The following is a 19,393-nucleotide window of genomic DNA, read 5'->3' as shown; positions in this document are numbered from 1 at the left end:
AGCTAGTCAGACACACCGGCGGAACACGAGCTGAACGTAACGGAATGCTACTCTTTCAGGTAACTGCGGTCTGTCAGACAAAATTATCATCTTCCCATGTCGACACGCGCTTAAACACGCTATATATGAAAGAGGGTATTGCCCGCGAGGAAGAGTACATCATCAATCATCTCCAATCAAACGCTGATCCGGTGTTTTGCGCATTGCTGATTGGTTGATTTACGACGAAGGCGGGCGCATTCCGGTTGTGCGTGAGGCAGCAGTGACTTCAGTATTTTACTGTGAGTAGCTAATGGGACAGACGAGACATTCACCTGATACAGGACTGTCCCCCACAGGTAGGCTGCATGTTTCAACAGTTGACTGTACTGCGGTATAACTGTCTAAGAGTTTCCTCTATGTTGCTGATATGTTTAAAATGTTACAACCACATGTTGCCGTGTAGCAGTGACTGGTTGGTGATGAATGGGACGAGGTTAAACGAAAAGCTTCAGAGAGGCACACAAAACAAGATGAAACTTTTTGCTTGTCTTTTTTTTCAGTGTTCATCTTGAGACAGAAAATTTCAAACAACTATGAAGAGTCTGAAGGCAAAGTTTAAAAAGACTGAGGTAAGAGCCACATGTTTTTGGACCTGTAAAAGTAAATCACCTGTTATTTAGTGTGGCGTATACGCACATTAAATGTATAGATACAAGCCATAAAGATGCGTATAGGCCTAATATTATAGCTGCTCTACACGAAGCTGTCATTACATAAGATCCCAAGCTGGATTCTGTTTTTGTGTATGGGGGGCACTGGGTTTCAGTGTCACTGAGCAGCAGGAGAGCAGGGCTGTCTCCAGACTGTTGCTATAACCAGTATTCTCAGGTAGCCTTTAATTATTCACATTAGACACACACACACACACACACACACACACACACACACACACACACACACACACACACACACACACACACACAAACATGAGCAATGAGAGATTCTCCACGCTCCAACTGTCACAGATATGAAACCTTATGTAACCCTCAAGGACTTTAAATTGTCGAAGGCCTGTTCTCCAGTTGACATATTACCTGCTCCATTTTGCTCATTCTTTTTTTTACATCTGGAAAGTAGAAGCTGTTGATGAAACTGAGCCCCAATGATGTCTAAAGCATCATTACAACCTTTCCTTTCTTGTTACTACCAAGTCCCCAGAACATTTACAACAAGTACGATCAAAAACCCACTTTAAGTGTCATTTACAAGCTGCTGGAGGATATCTTTCTTGTGTTACAGTCAAACTATTCAACTGCTAGATACGATAGCTCTCCTAATATAATTGATATTTTCACAGAAGTTCCCAATATATAACATGGCAAGACATTGTGGTTCATAACCAGCTTTTTTAAACTTGTTTGTTTCCTTTATAACATCTGCTCCTTTCTGTAAATAACAATCCAAACCTGCCCAACACAGTCAGCTCAGTTTCTTTCCTTTTTGCTGAGTCCTCACATCACGCAGGCCCTGCTCTGTAACTGCAGAGAAACAGATCTACGTACAGAATGACGCTGCCAGGGGGATACTGTACAGGACCTGACAAAAAAAAATGTTAATGATGTAGAGAAGAGGGAAGCTTGCCCCAGAGCAGAGGAAGAAATTAATAGGTTAGAGAAAAGAGGGCAGTGAGGGGAGGACGGAGGTGGCTGCATGTGTGTGTGAGGTGCAGGGTGCTGAACACCGGCTGTGTCCCCTGTTCTGTGCTGTGCTGTGTCTGTGCTAGCTGCCGGAGCAGGATGACGAGATCATGTTTTGGATGCGGAGAGGGAGCTCTGCACTGGAAGACGCTGTGAGGACAGCCTCTATAGCAGAAACACTTTTGTTGTGATGGAGTTTTTAAATTAGGTATTATCAGAGGACTCAAAATTCACCGCAATGTAGATCTCTGTGATGTTGTTGTGACCTCTAAAGGGTATGTCGGAGAAACTTGCAGGCAGCAGTAACTAATGTAAATGTGTGTGTTTGAGATTGAGCCAGGATGCAGTGTGAATTGTCAGTCAGGACACAAAGTGGTGGCTTAAAGCTCTGTAGCTGTGTTTAGTTCAGTGTTGGTGGTGCCCTGCTAGCTGGAATGGATCCTCAGCAGCCTGTTTTTAGCCTGATGAAGCGGCTCTGTCCTTGCTTCAGTCTGCTGCCGCTGCCAGTAGGTATCTTCTCTCTCTGTATCTCATTACATAAGAGTATGAAAGGAGGTTGATTTTTTGTTTCTGACTCTTCTCAATATCATTTATGTAATAGAAACAGTTTGTTATAACTTCTAAAACTATTCTCAAGCCACAAAAACATCATACCTGTATGCTGCAAATTCATCTGTTAAATTTTGTTGCATGAAAAATGCATTAGCTATCATTTTGCCATGGGTCAGTTCAGGGTGCTGACCTGTCCTCTGCCTTGCCCCCCTCAGAGTCAGGACTGGAGTAAGAGTGATGAAAGGCTCCTGCAGGCTGTGGAGCAGAATGAACCTGACAAAGTTATGGCTCTCATCGCCAAAAAAGGACTTTGTCCTACCAAGCTGGATGCAGAGGGCAAGTCTGCGTAAGTTTGACACATTTTTTATTCCTTTTTCGGTCAATGAGAGGATGCATCAGGAGTTTTATGAAGTCTGTCTTCCTTTGAACTTTCCTCAGTGTTGTAGCTGTTTAAGAATAGTATTTCTTGATTTCTGTAATTAATAAAAAGCAGCTTCTTGTATTGCAAACAAAACATATTTTGGAACTTGAACTGATGGATAGAGTTAGCAGTTAGAGCTTTAAACTGCTTCTCATTTCTCACCTGTGATCACTCGTGATATGTTTTATCCTTCCTTGTCTGGCAGGTTCCACCTATGTGCATCCCGAGGCCGACTAGACTGTCTGGAGGTCATCATCGCTCAAGGTGCTGATCTGAACGTCACTGATGGTGCTGGTAGGATATTTTATCACCCAATCAGAGTTTTGATATCACAATCCAAGGCTGTTGAATCACGTGTTATGGGCTGTTCATTGATGTCTTTTTATAACCGATTCAAGGCTTCAGCGCCCTGCACCTTGCTGCCAAAAATGGTCAATCAGAGTGTTTGAAGAGACTCTTACAGGTAAAAGACCAAACCACAGCATGGTCAGATTTTCAGAGTAATGTGTGAAATGCTTTTAACTTAGGATGGAGGAGTACTAGTATTGGTATAGGGTATCAGGCCGATACCTGCCTTATTTCAAGGTATCGCTTCTTGCAAAATCTGCCGATACTCAAAGAATTTTTTTTACACCAAGTCCTCCTCGCCAGTAGTTGGCACTACAGTGCTGCAGTTTGACACCACTGCAAATGTAGGTCCTGTTCAGACAATATGAATAAACCAGGGAGTTAAGTTAATTTTTTTTATTTTGCACTTCAGTTTATTTTTTTTTTAATTACTGAAACTCTGACGGTTGATAGTTTGAATTGTATTAATTTGTTAGAAACAAATTGTAAACTCAGAGAGAGTTGTTTGTGTTTTATTTTGGACTAAATGGCAGAGTTACTGTGTTGTCTGTGTTTAAAATGATCTGTCACTGTGTTCATTGAAACTTTATGTATCATGTACTTAATAGGGGAGTACTCATCCTGGTTACTTTTAATACAAAGTTTTTTTTTCTTTTTTGCTGTGTTGCCTCTTCTTTTGTTGACAGGAGAGACTAACAGTGGATTGCACTGACAATATTGGCAGGACACCACTTCATCATGCAGGTAGCAAAAACAAAAAGTGTAAAACAAACCCACCACTTTGAAAAACATAAATCTGCATGCTAATAAATCCCAGTCAACCCTTTTTAAGAGTCCAAAATGAGCCAGCTTCTCACAAAAGCTGAACCTTATCATTTTCTATCTATCATTCAAATTGTAAAGATTTGTGATATTATCTTTATTAAATTGTAACCTGATGTAAACCATTGTTTTGGGTCTTTCCTGCAGCAGTCAGTGGCTGCTTGTCTTGCACTGAGACCCTGTGGGACTTTAAAGCTAATCTGGATGTCCAGGACGAGGCAAGTTACAAAGTTTATTCACATTATTTTATATTTTATTTTTTGCTGACTTTTACTATGCTCTAGGATGTAGAGGATTTTGTAACAATTACCTGTATATTTGTCTCAGGACGGGGCCACCCCTCTGATCCTTGCAGCACAGATGAGCAGAGTGGAGCTTTGTGCTTTTCTGCTGGAACGAGGAGCTGATGCAAACATTCAAGACAACCAGGAAAGGTATACACAATTAATTATAAACAATAAGTTATCTGACTGCCTACTTTTTGTGGCTGTGGATGAAGTTTTGACAGATGAAATGACAGTGGAGGCTGAGCCCAACTGGGGCATCAAAACATCTTATTCGTTCCACTTGAACCCAAAAAACATTTAAGGACCATTCCTACAGCAGTTGGGTTATCTGAGTAAGTATCGGGGAAAGACTCAAATTAAATGCCTCATGCTGGCTGGGACCTCCAATGGTACCATCTGCTTTACTTTCTTGCAAAGATATCTCCTTATAGAAGATAATTAAAGCGTTTTTCTTTTGAGGGTAAAAAAAAACAGTGGTTTGTCACGTTTCTTCTTCATGCTCACTCAGTGCCTTCTGATTAAATTGTCCTATAGTTCACAACGCAACATACACTGATTGTTCAATTAAGGTCTAAAGTTTCTGTTTTGTTCTCTGATATTTTTTTGTTAACTGCAGGTCTGCATTGATGCTGGCGTGTGAGAGTGACAGTGTCGAGACTGTAGAAGCTCTGCTGAGAGGTGGAGCCGACACAAAGCTGGTAGACGCTGTTGGACAGAAAGCTGTGGATTACAGCATAACCATGGGGAACCAAAGCATCATTCATATGTTGGAGAATGGAGTACCCCCAGGTACAGAACAAGGCTTGCTGTTTTTTACTTTATCAAAAACGGTAATTATAATTAAACATGTGGAGTCTAAGTCCGTTAACAGAAAGCGGTATAGCTGTATGAAACAGATTCTCAGCCTCTGTGCATGGCTTCAGTGTGTGTCTGTGCTGCTCTGGATCCTGGCGGTGTCTCTGCTCCCCCAGGAAGCTACTGTTAATAGAAGGAAGTGGATCAGGAGGACAGCTGGGTTTAAAAAAAAGACTTGTTTCACTTTAATCTCCTCACAAAGACACCGCTAATATATGGAAAACAGATGTGTGGCTGGTTTATGAAGAAGATGAAAGAGAAAAGTGCACATGTTGTCTGACCTTCTCAGTTTAATCCAGAGATTGAAGTTTGTGTACGTTAATGACACTAACTTTACCTCAATGTTAGAAAAGTGGCACAAAGTGAGGGTGTGTATTTCTGTGTTGGATAGAGATTTTAAATGTTTTACTCCATCTCTCCCTCCCTGCATACGTAGCTGCTGAGGGCGCAGGCGAAGAGGTAATGTTGCATAGCTGTGTGATGGATCACTCCCTCCACCAAATGAGATCATGGCCTTCTCTGGCCGATCTTATTGTGCATGTTTTCCAATATGAGGTCATTGTTTTTGTGGTCTGCCTTCTTTTCATTTGCTTGTATGCTCCTTTGTTGCTGTCCCTGTGTCTTATCTGAGTTCCCTCTGTTTTCTCATTTTTGAGTTGAGCTTGACCTCTGCTTTTCTGTGATCACCCTCCCACTCCCATGCAGCCCTCCCAAAGCCCCTCAGGCGCCTCATCAGTGCAAGGGGGCACAACCCCCCGCAAACGGAAAGCCCCTCCACCACCCCGCTCTCCTCTTCAGGTACTGTGAGAATCAACCTCTCAGTGAATGGAGGACCACTTTCCTTTTTGATACCAGAGGGTGGCAACCTGTACAGTTTAAAGTGTCATTTACAGTGTAAATGAAGAGTGCACTGACCTATATAATTGGTTTCCTGCCTTCAGGTGGAAAGCAGTGACCACTATCAACACCATTTTTATGGCATCTTTGAGTTGTGAACTATGGAATGAGAAGATTTTCCATGACCAGAATTTTTAGTAGACATAGTGTTAAAATTTAAAGATCCATGGTTTAAAAACAGTTTACCATTTGTATACTACTTGACAGAAATAAGGTACAGGAGTGTCCATATTAATTCTAATTCAACAACAACCTCTCTGGAAATAGATACAGTGGGTAAAGAAGTATTGAACGCATCAACTTTTTTCTCATCACATTTATTTCCAAAGATGCAATTCAAACAAAATTTTTACCAGACATTGGTATTAACTCAGATTATCCACACATGAAAAGAAATCACAACATTCAGGTCCATAAATAATGATTATGTGAAATTAAATGCAATAACACAGGAAAAAAGTATTGAACAACTAATCGCCCACACTGCTCAGGTGTGATTTTGGTCCATTCCTCTGCACAGATTGTCTTTAAATCTGGAATATTCTTTGGTGTCCTCTGGTGAACCCTTTTCTTTAGTTCTTTCCACAAATGTTCAATTGGATTTAAGTCAGGTGATTGACTAGGCCATGATAACAGATCGATTTTCTGTATTTTGAAACCATTTGAGAGTCAACTTTGCCGTGTGCTTTGGATCGTTGTTTTGTTTACTGTTGGTGTAGTGTTTTTTGGTTGATGTGCAGTGCCATTTCTCCTCCAAACATGGTATGTAGTATGCAGAGTTGGGTATATAACTACAAGTAACGAACGTTACAAGTAGTTAAATTACTTTTGATAGGAACGAGTAGTGTAATGGCACTACTCCTCCTAGATTAGTAGTTAAACTAGAGTTAGTTTTACCTTAAGTGAAACGCCACGATCGTTACTTTTACAATGACTGCAAATATAGCAACCAAAATATTACTATTTAAGCTGAGTTCTTTTTATTACCACCAGTAGATTGAACGGTGGCCATACGACCAACTACTCGCTATCTCTTCCGGGTCAGGGCTGATAGAACTGTCACAGTAAAATTGGTTGCCTTATATAAATCTGTGCCCCACTGACAACACTGCACTCTCTCCCACTGTAAATGCCCCTTTTAAAGGATAATTTCAGTTTATACAGTTATTACATTGTTTATAGAATGAAGTAGAACAAAATACTCACCCAGAGGGCTTTCCTGATCCAAGCAGTGCATCGGGAGATATTTAGATCCAAAATTGTGCAGCGGACGTCCGTATAATGGGATCCATCGGGGCATAGACAGCGCCGCTCCTAAAACTGCATTAATCGTCCAAAAACTCGTGTTTTTCACTGATATTCCATTATGGTCCGCTCCAAGGTAGCCCTCTGCTGCAGTCTGTGTCACTCCAGACAGCCCTGTGTGGTTGTACTGATCTCTGAACTGACGGAGACTTTGTTTACGTTTGACCCGCAAAGAAAGGATTCGGGGCTCCAGAAAGTACTGCGCATGCGCAGTACTTTCTGGAGAGCTGACTCTTTGAGGGGCAAGTTTTTGGACGATTAATGCAGTTTAAGGAGCGGCGCTCTCTATGCCCCCAATGGATCCCATTACACGGACGTCTGCTGCATGATTTTGGATCTAAATATCTCCCGATGCACTGCTTGGATCAGATAAGCCTTCTGGGTGAGTATTTTGTTCTACTTCATTCTATAAACAATGTAAAAGCTGTATAAACCGAACTTATCCTTTAAAAGGGGCATTTACAGTGGGAGGGAGTGCAGTGTTGTCAGTGGGGCACAGATTTATATAAGGCAACCAATTTTACTGTGACAGTTCATATGCACATTATTTGGATTTGGTAGAGCAGGAGGAGAAGAGCGTGACCGTAAAATGCAAGTTATGCCCAGGAAATAAGAGGCTGAATACTGCATGGAACACAACCGCGAATCTCTTGAAGCATATAAAGATGTATCAGGGGGATAAAGTAGTGTAACGAGTAGTGTAACTTCGTTACTATTTCCATGGAGTAATCAAGTAGTGTAAGGCACTACTTTTTTCAATAGTAACAAGTAACGGGTAACTCTTTACTTTTTTGAGTAACAGACCCCAACTCTGGTAGTATGACAGCCCAAAAGTTCAATTTTGGTCTCATGTGACCAGACAACATTCTCCCAGCATTCTACAGGCTTGTCAAGATGCTGTTTAGCAAACTTTAAACCAGCTTCAACATGCCTTTTCTTGAGGAATGGAGCCTTGAGGGCTGAGCGTCCATAGAGGCCATGGCAGTGGAGTGCATTGCCTTTTGTTTTCTCTGTAACAATTGTACCTGCTGCCTCCAAGTCTTTCTGGAGCACTTTCAGGGTGGTCCTTGGCTCGTTGAGTACTCTTCTGACTATCTTTCTGACTCCCTGGTCAGAAATCTTGCAAGAAGCTCCTGTGCGTGGCCTGTTGATGGTAAGGTGGTGCTTCTTCCACTTGTGAATAATGGCCCCAACGGTGCTGACTGGAATATTCAGGTGCTTTGATGTAAGTCTGTGACCAGTTCCATTCTGATGCTGAGCAACAATCAGGTTGTGAATGTCTTCAGAGAGCTCTTTGCCTTCAGCCTTCATGAGGTGTGTCTTATTTAAATGCTTGGTGAAAAAAATGACCTTTTTTATAGGACCATCAATTTGCTCTAGCCCAGCTGATGTTGGTTTGCACTAATTGGAAGTTCAAGTAATAATTACTGACAGATTTCAGGTGGTATGGTGCATTTCCTTGCAAAAGTATACAGCCTTTCCATGGTGTGTTTAATACTTTTTTCCTGTGTTCGCACTAAATTTATGGACGTGAACGTTGTGATTTCTTTTCATGTGTGGATTGTTTGAGGTAATATCAATGTCTGGTAGAAATTTTGTTTGAATTGCATCTTTGGAAATAAATGTGATGAAAAAAAAGTTGACGCGTTCAATACTTATTTTTCCCACTGTATGTAATGCAGCACGGCCACTTGAGTGGTTAAACCAAAGAATCGTTAGTCTTTAATGAGCTAGATTGTTTTATTCTGTCTTGGTTCACTAAGATCCCAACTTTGCCACCCACTCCACGGCCCAGGAGTCCGGCTCCACCTCCCCAGTCGCCAGAGCCCCAGTCCCAGTCCCCTTCTCCACAGCCTCCAGACACTCAGCAACCAGCCCAGGTTAGCATTGTAAGCTGCTTCTCTGGTACACTGGCTGTTTGGCCTTCGGGTCATAACAAATGCAGATCAAACTGACATGTTTAATGCTTCCCTGTTAGCCAGAGGATGAGGAGGTGTTTGAGGAAATAAGACGACTGCGCCTGGAAAGAGGCCGTCTGCTGCAGAAGATCAAAGCACTGGAGCAGCAGCAGCAGAGCGCCCTCTCTGCCTTGGGGGAGGTACTGCACTGCCAGCAGCTTAAGAAAAAAACTCATATCCCTTTTAACTCTTCATGATACTATGTAACCTACACTTATAGTCAGAGCGCTAGTTGTACCAGACTCAACTAGGTAGATTTGAAGACTAAATGATGTTATAGTCACCATTTATACGTGTGTGTGCTCTGCAGCTGTCTCAACTCAGGGAGCGTCTAGCAGAGGCAGAGGCAGACAGAGACAAGTTGCTTGAGGAGCTGAAGGGAGGCCACGGCGTTGGAGCCAGCGACTCGGAAGACATGGATGAAATGTTGGACTTTCCAGGTATGCTATCTATTTGAGCTCACACCCTTTGCATTATAAAGGAACATGTGTGCCTACATGTGCCTTACTGTGTGCCCCTCCCATCAGGAAGAACATATGTTTATTTTTGTCCTGGCTGCTCTTTAACGTTCCCTCTAGAGAAGCTGCTCTCTAAGCGCTCCAGAGCCTCCCCTTCCCTCGATGAGGCCACTTGTAAAGCGGACACTGACTCAGCCCAGCCCTGCCTTGTCCCAGCAGACCCAGGAGCTGTTTCTGAGCTGCACAAACAAATAGAGGAACTTACCGCACAGAACTCTGAACTGGTCCTCAAAGTGCAGGTGAGGTCATGAATGGTACAGATCCCAAGAAACACACCAAATGTAGAAGCACTGAGTATGCTGAGACCCCAAAACACTCAACATTTGAAATCAAAAATTAAGTGCACACACTCACAAGAAAGAGAAGTGAATAGAAAATGTTTCCCCATCAGCAGGTGAGGACTCTGGTTCAGGGATGGCTGCATGTGTCTGACTCAGGCATTAGTCATGACCACTTAAAGTTTATGACTCAGGTACACTAAAACATGGTTCATACAGGTATAAATAGAACAGAGCAGCTTCATGTTCTTCACTAACTGGGTCAAGCTTGTTGGAGCACTGAGGCTTTTTTTCCTTTAAATATTCAGTTCTGGTGTTTTTCATTCACCACTGTATGAATGGCTGTGATAGAGGTTCAGGCCTTTAGTTTCTATCTGCTGCATAAGAAAGAGCCAGGCAGGAACGTAGGACACGCAAGGTCTTCTATGAAAGCAAAGAGAAATGGGGTCTATGGAGACAGGCCAGGAGGAAAGTAGCGCTCCAACCAGATTCCTGGGTTAAACTAGGAGGGCTATCCAGAGATCATGTTGTATGGGTGGTGTTTGTAAAAACTTTGAACTTGCAATTAATCATTGATAAATGAGCATCTATAAAACTGTGCTCCTCTGTGTTGTGCTCAGATGCTGGAGATGTTTGAGAAGGATGACACAGACATGCAAACCTCCAGCTCGGACTTTGTGCCCCTCGTCCAGTACGAGACCTTGAGGAAGGAGTTTGAAACCCTCCAGGAGCGCTTGTCTCAGGCCCAGGCTTCAGAGGAATCCTCCAGTGTGGCTGAGGAGAGGTAGGAACATAGATTCACATGTTCAGACATATTTATGACCAGCACACTGAGGTAGCCTTTACGGGTCACATTCACTTAAACTCTGCTGTGTACGACCAGGTCTTTAATCTGAGATGTGCACAACTGATATCAGTAAAGTCTCGGGGGTATCTGCTCAGGGCCTTTTTTAAAAGTGCTGAGCATTTATGTTTTTCCTGCAGAGCACAGGAGGTCTAGCAGGGGGACTGTGTAATCATGACAATGTTTATGAGGGAGAATTGGCCTCATTCAGACAAGTCTTTCCTCTTTTGCTTTTCTTTCTTAGTGATTACCTTTTATAGTGAGTGTAGTGTTGCAATACAGTGCTGTAATACACTGTTAGAATGAGCTGTTGGCAGATTACATGTCAGCAAGTTACTGAGAATAAATATCATTATAATTATCAAAGAGTTACTAAATAAGTCTCTGCATTTCAAAATTTATCAGTTACTTGAGAGAGTTGCTTATGTGTTACTTTTTTTTGCTTTTATAGTCTCAGCAATGCACACATTTAATGTTGTCCAGTCTCACATAAATAAGTCCAGCTGCCTGTTTCGGATCAAGCTTTAAATTGCCATGACCTGGCAGACTGAGAACCTTCACAGACTTCAACTACATACCTTGCAATCAGTCCAATTAGTCCTTCATAGCTTACAGATTGTAGAGCTGGCAGTGATTTTTGCTGTTTGGATGAAAAGACTCCTTCTTGGTCAGCTGAGCTTCAGTGATCTGCACCTGGGTTACCGCTGTTTGCAGCGCCTTGCTCTCTGACGACCAGACTAGTCGATAAAAATGTATGTGGTGTTTTGAATCGGCCGTATTGTATATTGTTTCCCACCATTCACAGCGGAAATGTCATCCTTTTTCTTCATATAATGGTCTGTTAAGCTTATTTATTTATTTATTTATTTGTTTGTGATTTTTAAATACAATGAAGTTTAGTAAATGAAACACTTGTGGTTTTTGTCAGTTTTAAGCGGCGGACAAGCGTCACTGTGCTGGCGTAGAGTAGAGGGCTCACTCATTTAAAGACCGAAAGCCCAAAAGAGCATCTGAAAAACAATGAACTGTGGTTTCAAAGCATGACAGGAGAGTGTGTGAAAGCCTCCTAATCACAATCAAGGCTGCTGCCTCTTCCTGGTAATCCACCTCCACTGGCCCTGCCTGGCTGTTCCCTAAGACCTCATCCCCCCCGAACCTCTGACCCCCCCGACCCATGTTCCCGGAGGTCTCCCTGGGGATAATAAAGGGGTCAAGGAAAGAGAGGACCGCAGAGAACTTCCATCTTTTCCCTGGCTCTGCCCCTGCCCCGCTCCTCCCTCCTCTCTATCAGGCTCAAAACTCCACTGAGGAAAACACATTCGGACTCAGTGATAGCCCGTGCAGGCAAATCCAGCTGGGAACGGATATTTACAGAACTTTCCTTCAAAACCTGTCTCCTCAACTACTTTCACCCAAGCCTGCTCCTGTTTTTTCAAGTCTCTGTAGAGTACACTCGTCGTATCATATAACTCTGGATAATGACACACCGCAAAAAATATTTTCTCCTCCATCTTCCAGCGGGGTTGGAGTCAGAGCAGGTGGCGGTCCCCCCCAATGTCATCAAATCAATGATGTCGTGGGGTAATATCATCGCTGATTGGCTGCCGCGGCATAACTTCACGTGAATTCGCATCCAAAGTTCAATAATTTTAACTCGAGCGTAGAAGGTCCGACACTTTAAACGCACCGACACCCCAAACGCGTCCAACGCACCGTCCAGAGAATCTGCGTCCAAACGGCGTCTTTGCATTGACTTTCTAAATTCACATCCAGTGTGGTTGTATCATTAGTCCTAACAGAGTTGATACTCAGGTAACTGTTCAATTCTATAAAATGTTAAAGTGCATTTAAACCATATATTAACTTTTTTCCAACCATAAGCAGGTCCTACAAAATCAGTTTTGCTTTTGGCTTTACTTCCACTTTCCAAAACTGAAAAACCAGCAAAGCATCCTACATGACTGTCCACACAGAACACTCAATCTACATTCAAAAGTAGCTAGCAGTTCATAGCACAAAAGTGTGCTGCTAACATTTGTGTTTTTCCCTTTTGGTTGAAGTGAGGATTTGAAAGATAACCTTTGTGATGATTTGTCTCATTCTGCAGTGGTGATGAAAAGTCTCAGGGAGGTTGTGTCGACGCACAAAGCGCAGAAGCTCTAAGGGAGAAACTGCGAGGCCTGACGGAGCAGTTAGCCTCCTCCCGGTCAGAGCTGGAGGAGCTGAAGGAGCAAATGCGCCTTGGGGTGCTCTCTGTGGAGTGTGGTGAGGGGGATACTGCAACAGCAGATGGTGGGACAGAAGGGGCTACAGGGGAGAATCCCAGCCAAGAAGCACGGCAGCTGAGAGCGAGGGTGACGGAGCTGGAGGAGGAGCTTGCTAAGAGACAGGGCGAGGCAACAGGCCAGAGCGGCCAGGACAGTGACAGAATCAAACAGCTGACAGAGAAAGTAAAGGAACTCCAGGCTGCTCTGATCCAGAAAGGATCCGCCAAACAAAAAGAGGAGAAAGACAAAGACGAAGAAGAGACTGAAACCGAGACTCTCCTCAGGGCAAAAGTGGCTGACCTGGAGGCAACCCTGGCACAGACCAGGACCTCAGGGAAAGAGGGAGGAGCAGCAGGGGAAGGAGACCAGGTCCGGCGTCTGCAGGAGCGAGTGGGAGAGCTGGAGGGGCAGCTGAGGAAGAGTGTGCCCCGCTCCGAGCTGGAGGAAGTGCAGGTGACTCTTGGGCTGCAGTGTGAGCAGCTGGCCAGGGAGCGTGCGGATGTGGCGCGGAGACTCAACGATGCCCTTCTGAATCTAGAGAGACTCCGGCCTCCTCCACGTGGAGACGATGAAGAAGAGGATGAAGAGGAAGAGCATTCAGAGAGTTCAGAGCTCTCAGTCACAACAGGTGTGCAGTGTTTTGTTGCTCTGCTTTGAGAAGGAAAGCTTAGAGGTGCAACAGATTGTGCAAAGATTACTGTTGTTCCCATCCAACTTGTGTTTGATGATGTCTCCATGCAACCAGATCACTCCAGACGCTCCTTGGCAGCAGTGAGAGAGGAACTGGAAGTGGCGAGGCAGGAGGCAGCTCAGGCCCTGGACTGTCTGTGTGCTGAGCGTGAGGGCCGGGCACAGGACGCTCTCCAGCTGAAAGATGCAGTGCCTCTGTCAAAGCACAGGGAGGCGCTGTCTGCGGTGTCAGAACAGTTGGCTCAGACGCTGCAGGAGCTCCAGGAGGAGAAGACCCTGCGTGGTCAGGCTGAGGAGCAGGCTGTAGGACTAGAGGCACAGCTGCAGGCCATGCAGGACGCCGTCCCTAAAGAGGAGCATGAGAAAGTCAAGGTCACAAAACAAGTTTTAAGATCATATTTTAAAGAACTGCACCTGAGGCACAGACTATTAGAAATGAGGATCCCAAGGTCACACGATAAGCTACAATAACTCAAAAGAAACAAAGTAACCCAAGACCCGGCTCTTTTATTTCTGCTGCTAGTTTAAACATTTTTCTTAAGATGACGTTTTTCTTACTAGTCAGAGATGAGTTAGTTGCTGTTTTGTAGCTAATACAAGCCATTTTGACTTGTTTTGTCTCATTTATATTGATGAGGAGGTAGTGGGTTGTTTGTTTATCCAATCCAGTCCAACTTTATTTGTTAAGCACTTTAAAAAACAACCACAGTTGAAATAAAGTGCTGTACAGGAGAATGACTAAAATACAAGATAAAAGAATAGACATAAAACATAAGTAAAATTAATTTTCAAAGACGAGGAGCAATATAAAAGACATAAAACAAATTAAAATGAATAAAAACGCAGAAGAAGCAAACAAAATAAAATAAACAGAATTATTATTATTAATAATAATAATAATAATAATAATAATAATAATAATAATAATAATAATACAATCACCAGCTACTGTGCATCAAAGGCCAGGGAGAAAAGGTGGGTCTTAAGAAGGGATCTAAAAACAGGCAGAGACGAGGCCCGTTTAATATTTTGAGGCAGCCTGTTCCAGTGTTTTGGGGCTGCAACGGCAAAAGCACGGTCCCCTCTGAGCTTCCGCTTGGTCTTAGGGACCTTCGGAAGAAGCTGATCGGCTGACCTGAGACAACAGGAAGGTGAGGGTGCAGGAGTTCAGAGAGGTAGGGCGGAGCAAGACCATGGAGGGATTTAAAAACAAATAAAAGAATTTTAAAATCAATCCTGAATTGTATGGGCAACCAGTGAAGTTAGGCCAAAACAGGGGTAATGTGCTCATATTTACGAGTGCCAGTTCAAAGACTTGCAGCTGCATTTTGTACCATCTGAAGACGGGCGACGGAGGAAGCACTAACCCCCACATACAAAGCGTTGCAGTAATCCAGACGAGTGGTCACAAAGGCGTGCGTGGATTACAGATTCAAAGTGCTGCTTTGAAAGAATTGGCTTAATTTTGGCCAGCTGCCTGTTTATTATTATTATTATTATTTGATAAAGTATTGTAGCAGGACCAAGGGAGGTAAAAAGGGGAAGTAAAATCCAGACAGGTTTAAGGGAATCTAATTTCAAATAGAAGAAGTTTTTGGATTTTTCAAAATGTACTTTTTACAACATGTAATTTTTCAGTGTGTGTCCTACTTACAGGCAGAGCTCCAGCGCTCACTGCAGGCCAGTGAGAGCAGCGCAGCCACAGCACAGGAGGCCCTGAACGAAAAGGAGATGGAGCTGAGAGAGCTGAAGTCTCAGAAGGCTGCAGAACAGGGTCTGATCTCCAAGGAGGATCACGAGGCCCAGCGGCTCTCTCTGCAGGCAGAGATCAACGCCCTCACAGCCCGTTTTAACGATCTCACTCGCAAACACGAGAAGACCTGCACTGAGGTGTGTGGATGTGCACGTGTGCCTTCATCAGCCCACCCTGAGCCATCTAACACCACATTAGATTTGTATTGTGCTCACCACAAAGTGAGCCAATGTTCCGTAAAGACCATTTTCCGGCCTCTACATTATTGATATGTGTATTACTTTCTCTTGTCAGTACCACCCTGTGTTACATCAACCCTTTTCATACTATATGAGCTTACTAATGTGCTGAAGTTAATTTGCATTTGTTTAAAAGGCTCCTGATGAGACTTCTAAAGTCATTCACCCCCCACCTGCATAGCAGAAATTAATTATAAAAACACGTCTTCGTAGATTGGGTAATTATCTCAGTAATTTTCTGCATGATATCTTTAAGAAACCTTTTAGCTTCTCCATATTTTGAGTGGAGGGATGTTACTGTGGGACTGTTGCAAAGTCTGACAATGCACTCAAGCTAACATAAATTGATCCACAGTAACATTTTGTATTATGTGCACCAGTATGAGTGTATGTAGATCAAAGTAAGTGTGGAAGTTCCTCAAAAATACAACTGTTTTAGATTTTTCAAGCATTTACATTTCTCTGAACTTGATGATCCAGCAGTTAATTTAGGTGTTACGTAGGTTTGCCTGTTTTCAAACATAAGCCAGAGATGTAAAAGGCGAGGTGACCAAACGTAGACGTCTCTGCTGTAGTGACAGGGTGCCCTGGTGGTTTTACTGCTCTAGGTGTTCCAGGTGCAGAGGGAGGCTCTCTTTAACAAGAGTGAGCGGCAGGTTGCAGAGTCCCAGCTGGCCACCGTGCAACAGCAGCTGGCTGAGTTACAAGCCAAATCCAGCCACATCCAGGAGCTCCACAAAAACATCCAGGAATCCCAGGGCCTGGTCAAGGAGAAGGATCGCAAGGTGAGGGTTCAGACAGCAAATCAGAATTTCATTTTGAACAGCTTAAGAGGCTGTCAAACTGATGTGTCTGTCTGTTATCAGATAACAGAGCTGTCTAAGGAGGTGTTTCGACTGAAGGAGGCCTTAGGAGCTCTGTCTCCTCCTCTAGGCATCACCTCTTCCTCCTCCTCCTCTTCCACTCATCATGGTAACCCAGGACAGCAAGTGGCTCTGCAGAACAGGATCGCCATACTCACCCAGCAGCTACAGGTGAAAGTGACACTGGAGAAGTTTGAAGTGGGGAACTGATGACACAGAAGTCATCTTTTAACGTTGCATGTATCAGCAGCTCTATTCACATTTAAACAAGTCATTAAATCGTTATGTGACATTTACGTTTTCTTCTTGCAGGACTGGGAAAGAAAGCACAAACAGGTGGTGGCTATATATCGCTCCCATTTACTGGCAGCTGTGCAGGTCAGTGAAGCAGGAGTCCTGCTCTTGTTTTTAGATTTAGTTATTTATTTGTATTTTTGTGAGGCTTATACTGCGGATTCTGCCTGTTTTCTGAGTTGATAACATTTCCAATGAGCAGCTTGTCAGATTGCATCACACTGTCCAGTGTGTGAACTCCACAAACTACATTTGACTTTGCCCTCTCTCCTCACTTGATTTGCCGACAGTTAAGGATGTAAATGATCTATCCATCGCTGTGCTAACCTGACAAAGTGGATGTAATTTCAGTAGAGGTGCAGGGGAAAGGGGGGGATCACTTTCATCACAATCCACACATAATGTGTACACATACGCTTTTCTGCCATGCTGGTTGTAACTTGAGAGTTTTCAGGTATTGACCTTTTAGAAAACTTTTGGACACTTGGGCGCTTCCTCTGGATATTTTTAGAAGGCCATTTTCTTTAACTGCTCCTTGAACATCAGACACAAGGCTGTCATTTAGTCTAGATGCTTGGATGTCTTTTGTGCTTGAACCTCCAAGACTGTCTTTGATTAGAGGCAAGGAAGGGCACTGTGGAGGGTTACCAGAGAGATTGATCTCTTCTTTTTAGTACACCTTGCTTTTATGAGTGTTGCTGTTAAAAATACTAAATTTTATATTCCCTCCAATTTGTATACATGCTTTCCTGATTTTTAGGTGTTTTGCTTGTATTTTAGCATGCCCCTATAGTAGTACAGTTTTTAAGCATCGGGTTCTTGCTATCTGATCACCCTCATGGGGCGGGACTTAGACCGCTAGTCCATCTGCCCCCCAATAGTGACCACTTGAAACAAAAACTTCTTTCTTTAGCCTCTTTAACTTGTTTTTATAAGAAAAACACTTCTTCACTTTCTTCTTGATACTACAAAAAACTACAACAGGCTACTGTAAGAAAATCTGTTGCTTCCTGTCCTGCCCAGATTAAGCACATACAAACATGCTAATTTACTGCATTCACTGCACTTTACCATAGCAGGACTCAAAATAAACATGCCAAGCAAAACCAGTAATTAGTTCACTTATTTCTACTTAAAGGTCCCATATTCTGCTCCTTTTCTGCAGTTTAATATGGATCATTGATGTCTTCATGAAATGGTAGTAACAAGTTTTGGTCCAAGAAGCCAATAAATCAAGCACAGCAGCATTGTTTCCAGGCTCTCATAGCCCCTCTGTTCAGAACGCTCTGATTTAGTGGGCGTGACCTTCATATGTAAATGAGCCACCGCTGATACAGCCCCGCTGTTCAGAACAGCACAAGCTCTGAGTGCACAATGTTTAGAAAACAGCGAAGCTCGTTTACCATAACATAACAGGCTAAAACAACAGGCTAACCACAGCTAAAGTTAGCATCCTGAAGCTAACACAGAGACAGGGGGGACACTGAGGAAAAGCTCTTGCTCTTCCTGGATTCAGGACCAGTCTATTCACTAGCCCTCTGTTGTACTGTCCAAAGTTGGAAAAGCAGTCAGCCGTGAAGTGACTAGCACACACATGCACAGTTTTACTGAGTGTAGCTGGCACATTTCCTTGATAAATGGACTTTAGCTACTTAGTCTTGTCTTTTTCCAAGATGGGAAGTTTGTGCATGGAACTATGTGGCTGTTTATACAGTGCGGCTCTTTAGCTTTGAACAATGGACCAATCAGGTCAGACTTGCTCCTGATTGGTCAAAAAAGGGAATCCTTGATGTTGGCAAATCCCTAAAATCCAAACAGCTCATTTTAGGTCAGGATTTTACATTCACAAGCACTACTAAGTACAGGTTTTGTCATTAAATATCACATTTTGTGAGCTGGGAGGAAAGACAAAGACCCACAAATTTCACTAAAGACTTAATAAAGTGATTTTAACACAACATGGGACATTTTATGAGTTCAATAAGTTACATCGACAAGAATGTATCTATAGCTTTTCCAAATGATGTAAAATTTAAACAAGAAGCTGAGCGTTCCTTTGTTCTTTGTGTTTCCTAACAGGGTCGAATGGATGAAGAGGTGCAGGGCCTGTTACTCCAAATCCTGAGGATGTCTCAGCAGTGACACTGACCCTAAAATGTCTCAAACTGCTTCTTCATATCCAGATCAGCTACTGGCACAGCAGCCAGTAGGATGAGCATCATTTAGACATTTTCTAGAAAGCCAAATAATAAATGATCTGTAAGACACAGCTGCATGTGCACAGTCCAGTGACTTAAACAACAGCTGAAAGGCTCGACTGATAAACCAAACAGTGAGACAGTGTAGTTGTGGAGTTCCTTCATGGCTTGGTAAGTCAAACCACTGCAGCCTGTCAGTCAGGATTTAGTGTTTTTTGAAGGGTGCGAAAAAAGCTGGTATTTATAAAACAGAACCGAATGTGTGACAAGTCTAATGTTTTGTATCATTTTCTTTTAATAAAAATAAAAATAAAAATGGTCTGTT

General features: G+C 43.1%; 1 protein-coding gene across 3 annotated transcripts; it reads left to right on the top strand.

Moving 5' to 3' along the window:
* The first annotated feature begins 40 nt into the window (after window positions 1–40).
* Window positions 41–19,329, top strand: ankrd24 (ankyrin repeat domain 24). Of its 3 annotated transcripts, XM_074668317.1 has the most exons (23): window positions 41–338; window positions 543–611; window positions 2,447–2,577; window positions 2,858–2,946; window positions 3,051–3,115; window positions 3,687–3,744; window positions 3,970–4,040; window positions 4,150–4,256; window positions 4,726–4,898; window positions 5,401–5,423; window positions 5,670–5,762; window positions 8,930–9,046; window positions 9,145–9,264; window positions 9,435–9,564; window positions 9,703–9,881; window positions 10,541–10,704; window positions 12,872–13,659; window positions 13,777–14,093; window positions 15,378–15,611; window positions 16,322–16,498; window positions 16,580–16,747; window positions 16,889–16,954; window positions 18,950–19,329. In XM_074668317.1, exons 2-23 carry the CDS (start codon window positions 576–578, stop codon window positions 19,010–19,012), a joined length of 3,369 nt encoding a protein of 1,122 aa, XP_074524418.1. In that variant the 5' UTR covers window positions 41–338; window positions 543–575; the 3' UTR covers window positions 19,013–19,329. The 3 variants fall into 3 exon arrangements, with proteins under 3 accessions (XP_074524418.1, XP_074524417.1, XP_074524419.1); XM_074668316.1 differs by lacking the exons at window positions 41–338; window positions 543–611 and adding an exon at window positions 1,663–2,185; XM_074668318.1 differs by lacking the exons at window positions 41–338; window positions 543–611; window positions 5,670–5,762 and adding an exon at window positions 1,663–2,185.
* The last annotated feature ends 64 nt before the right edge of the window (window positions 19,330–19,393 follow it).

This window comes from Halichoeres trimaculatus, unplaced genomic scaffold (genome assembly GCF_033239565.1).
Source record: "Halichoeres trimaculatus isolate MK-OKI-2021-1 unplaced genomic scaffold, fHalTri1.1 fHalTri1_scaffold_4, whole genome shotgun sequence".
NCBI classification, from domain to species: domain Eukaryota; kingdom Metazoa; phylum Chordata; class Actinopteri; order Labriformes; family Labridae; genus Halichoeres; species Halichoeres trimaculatus.
Note: the sequence above shows the minus strand (reverse complement) of the source record. Positions and strands in the feature narration are given on the sequence as shown.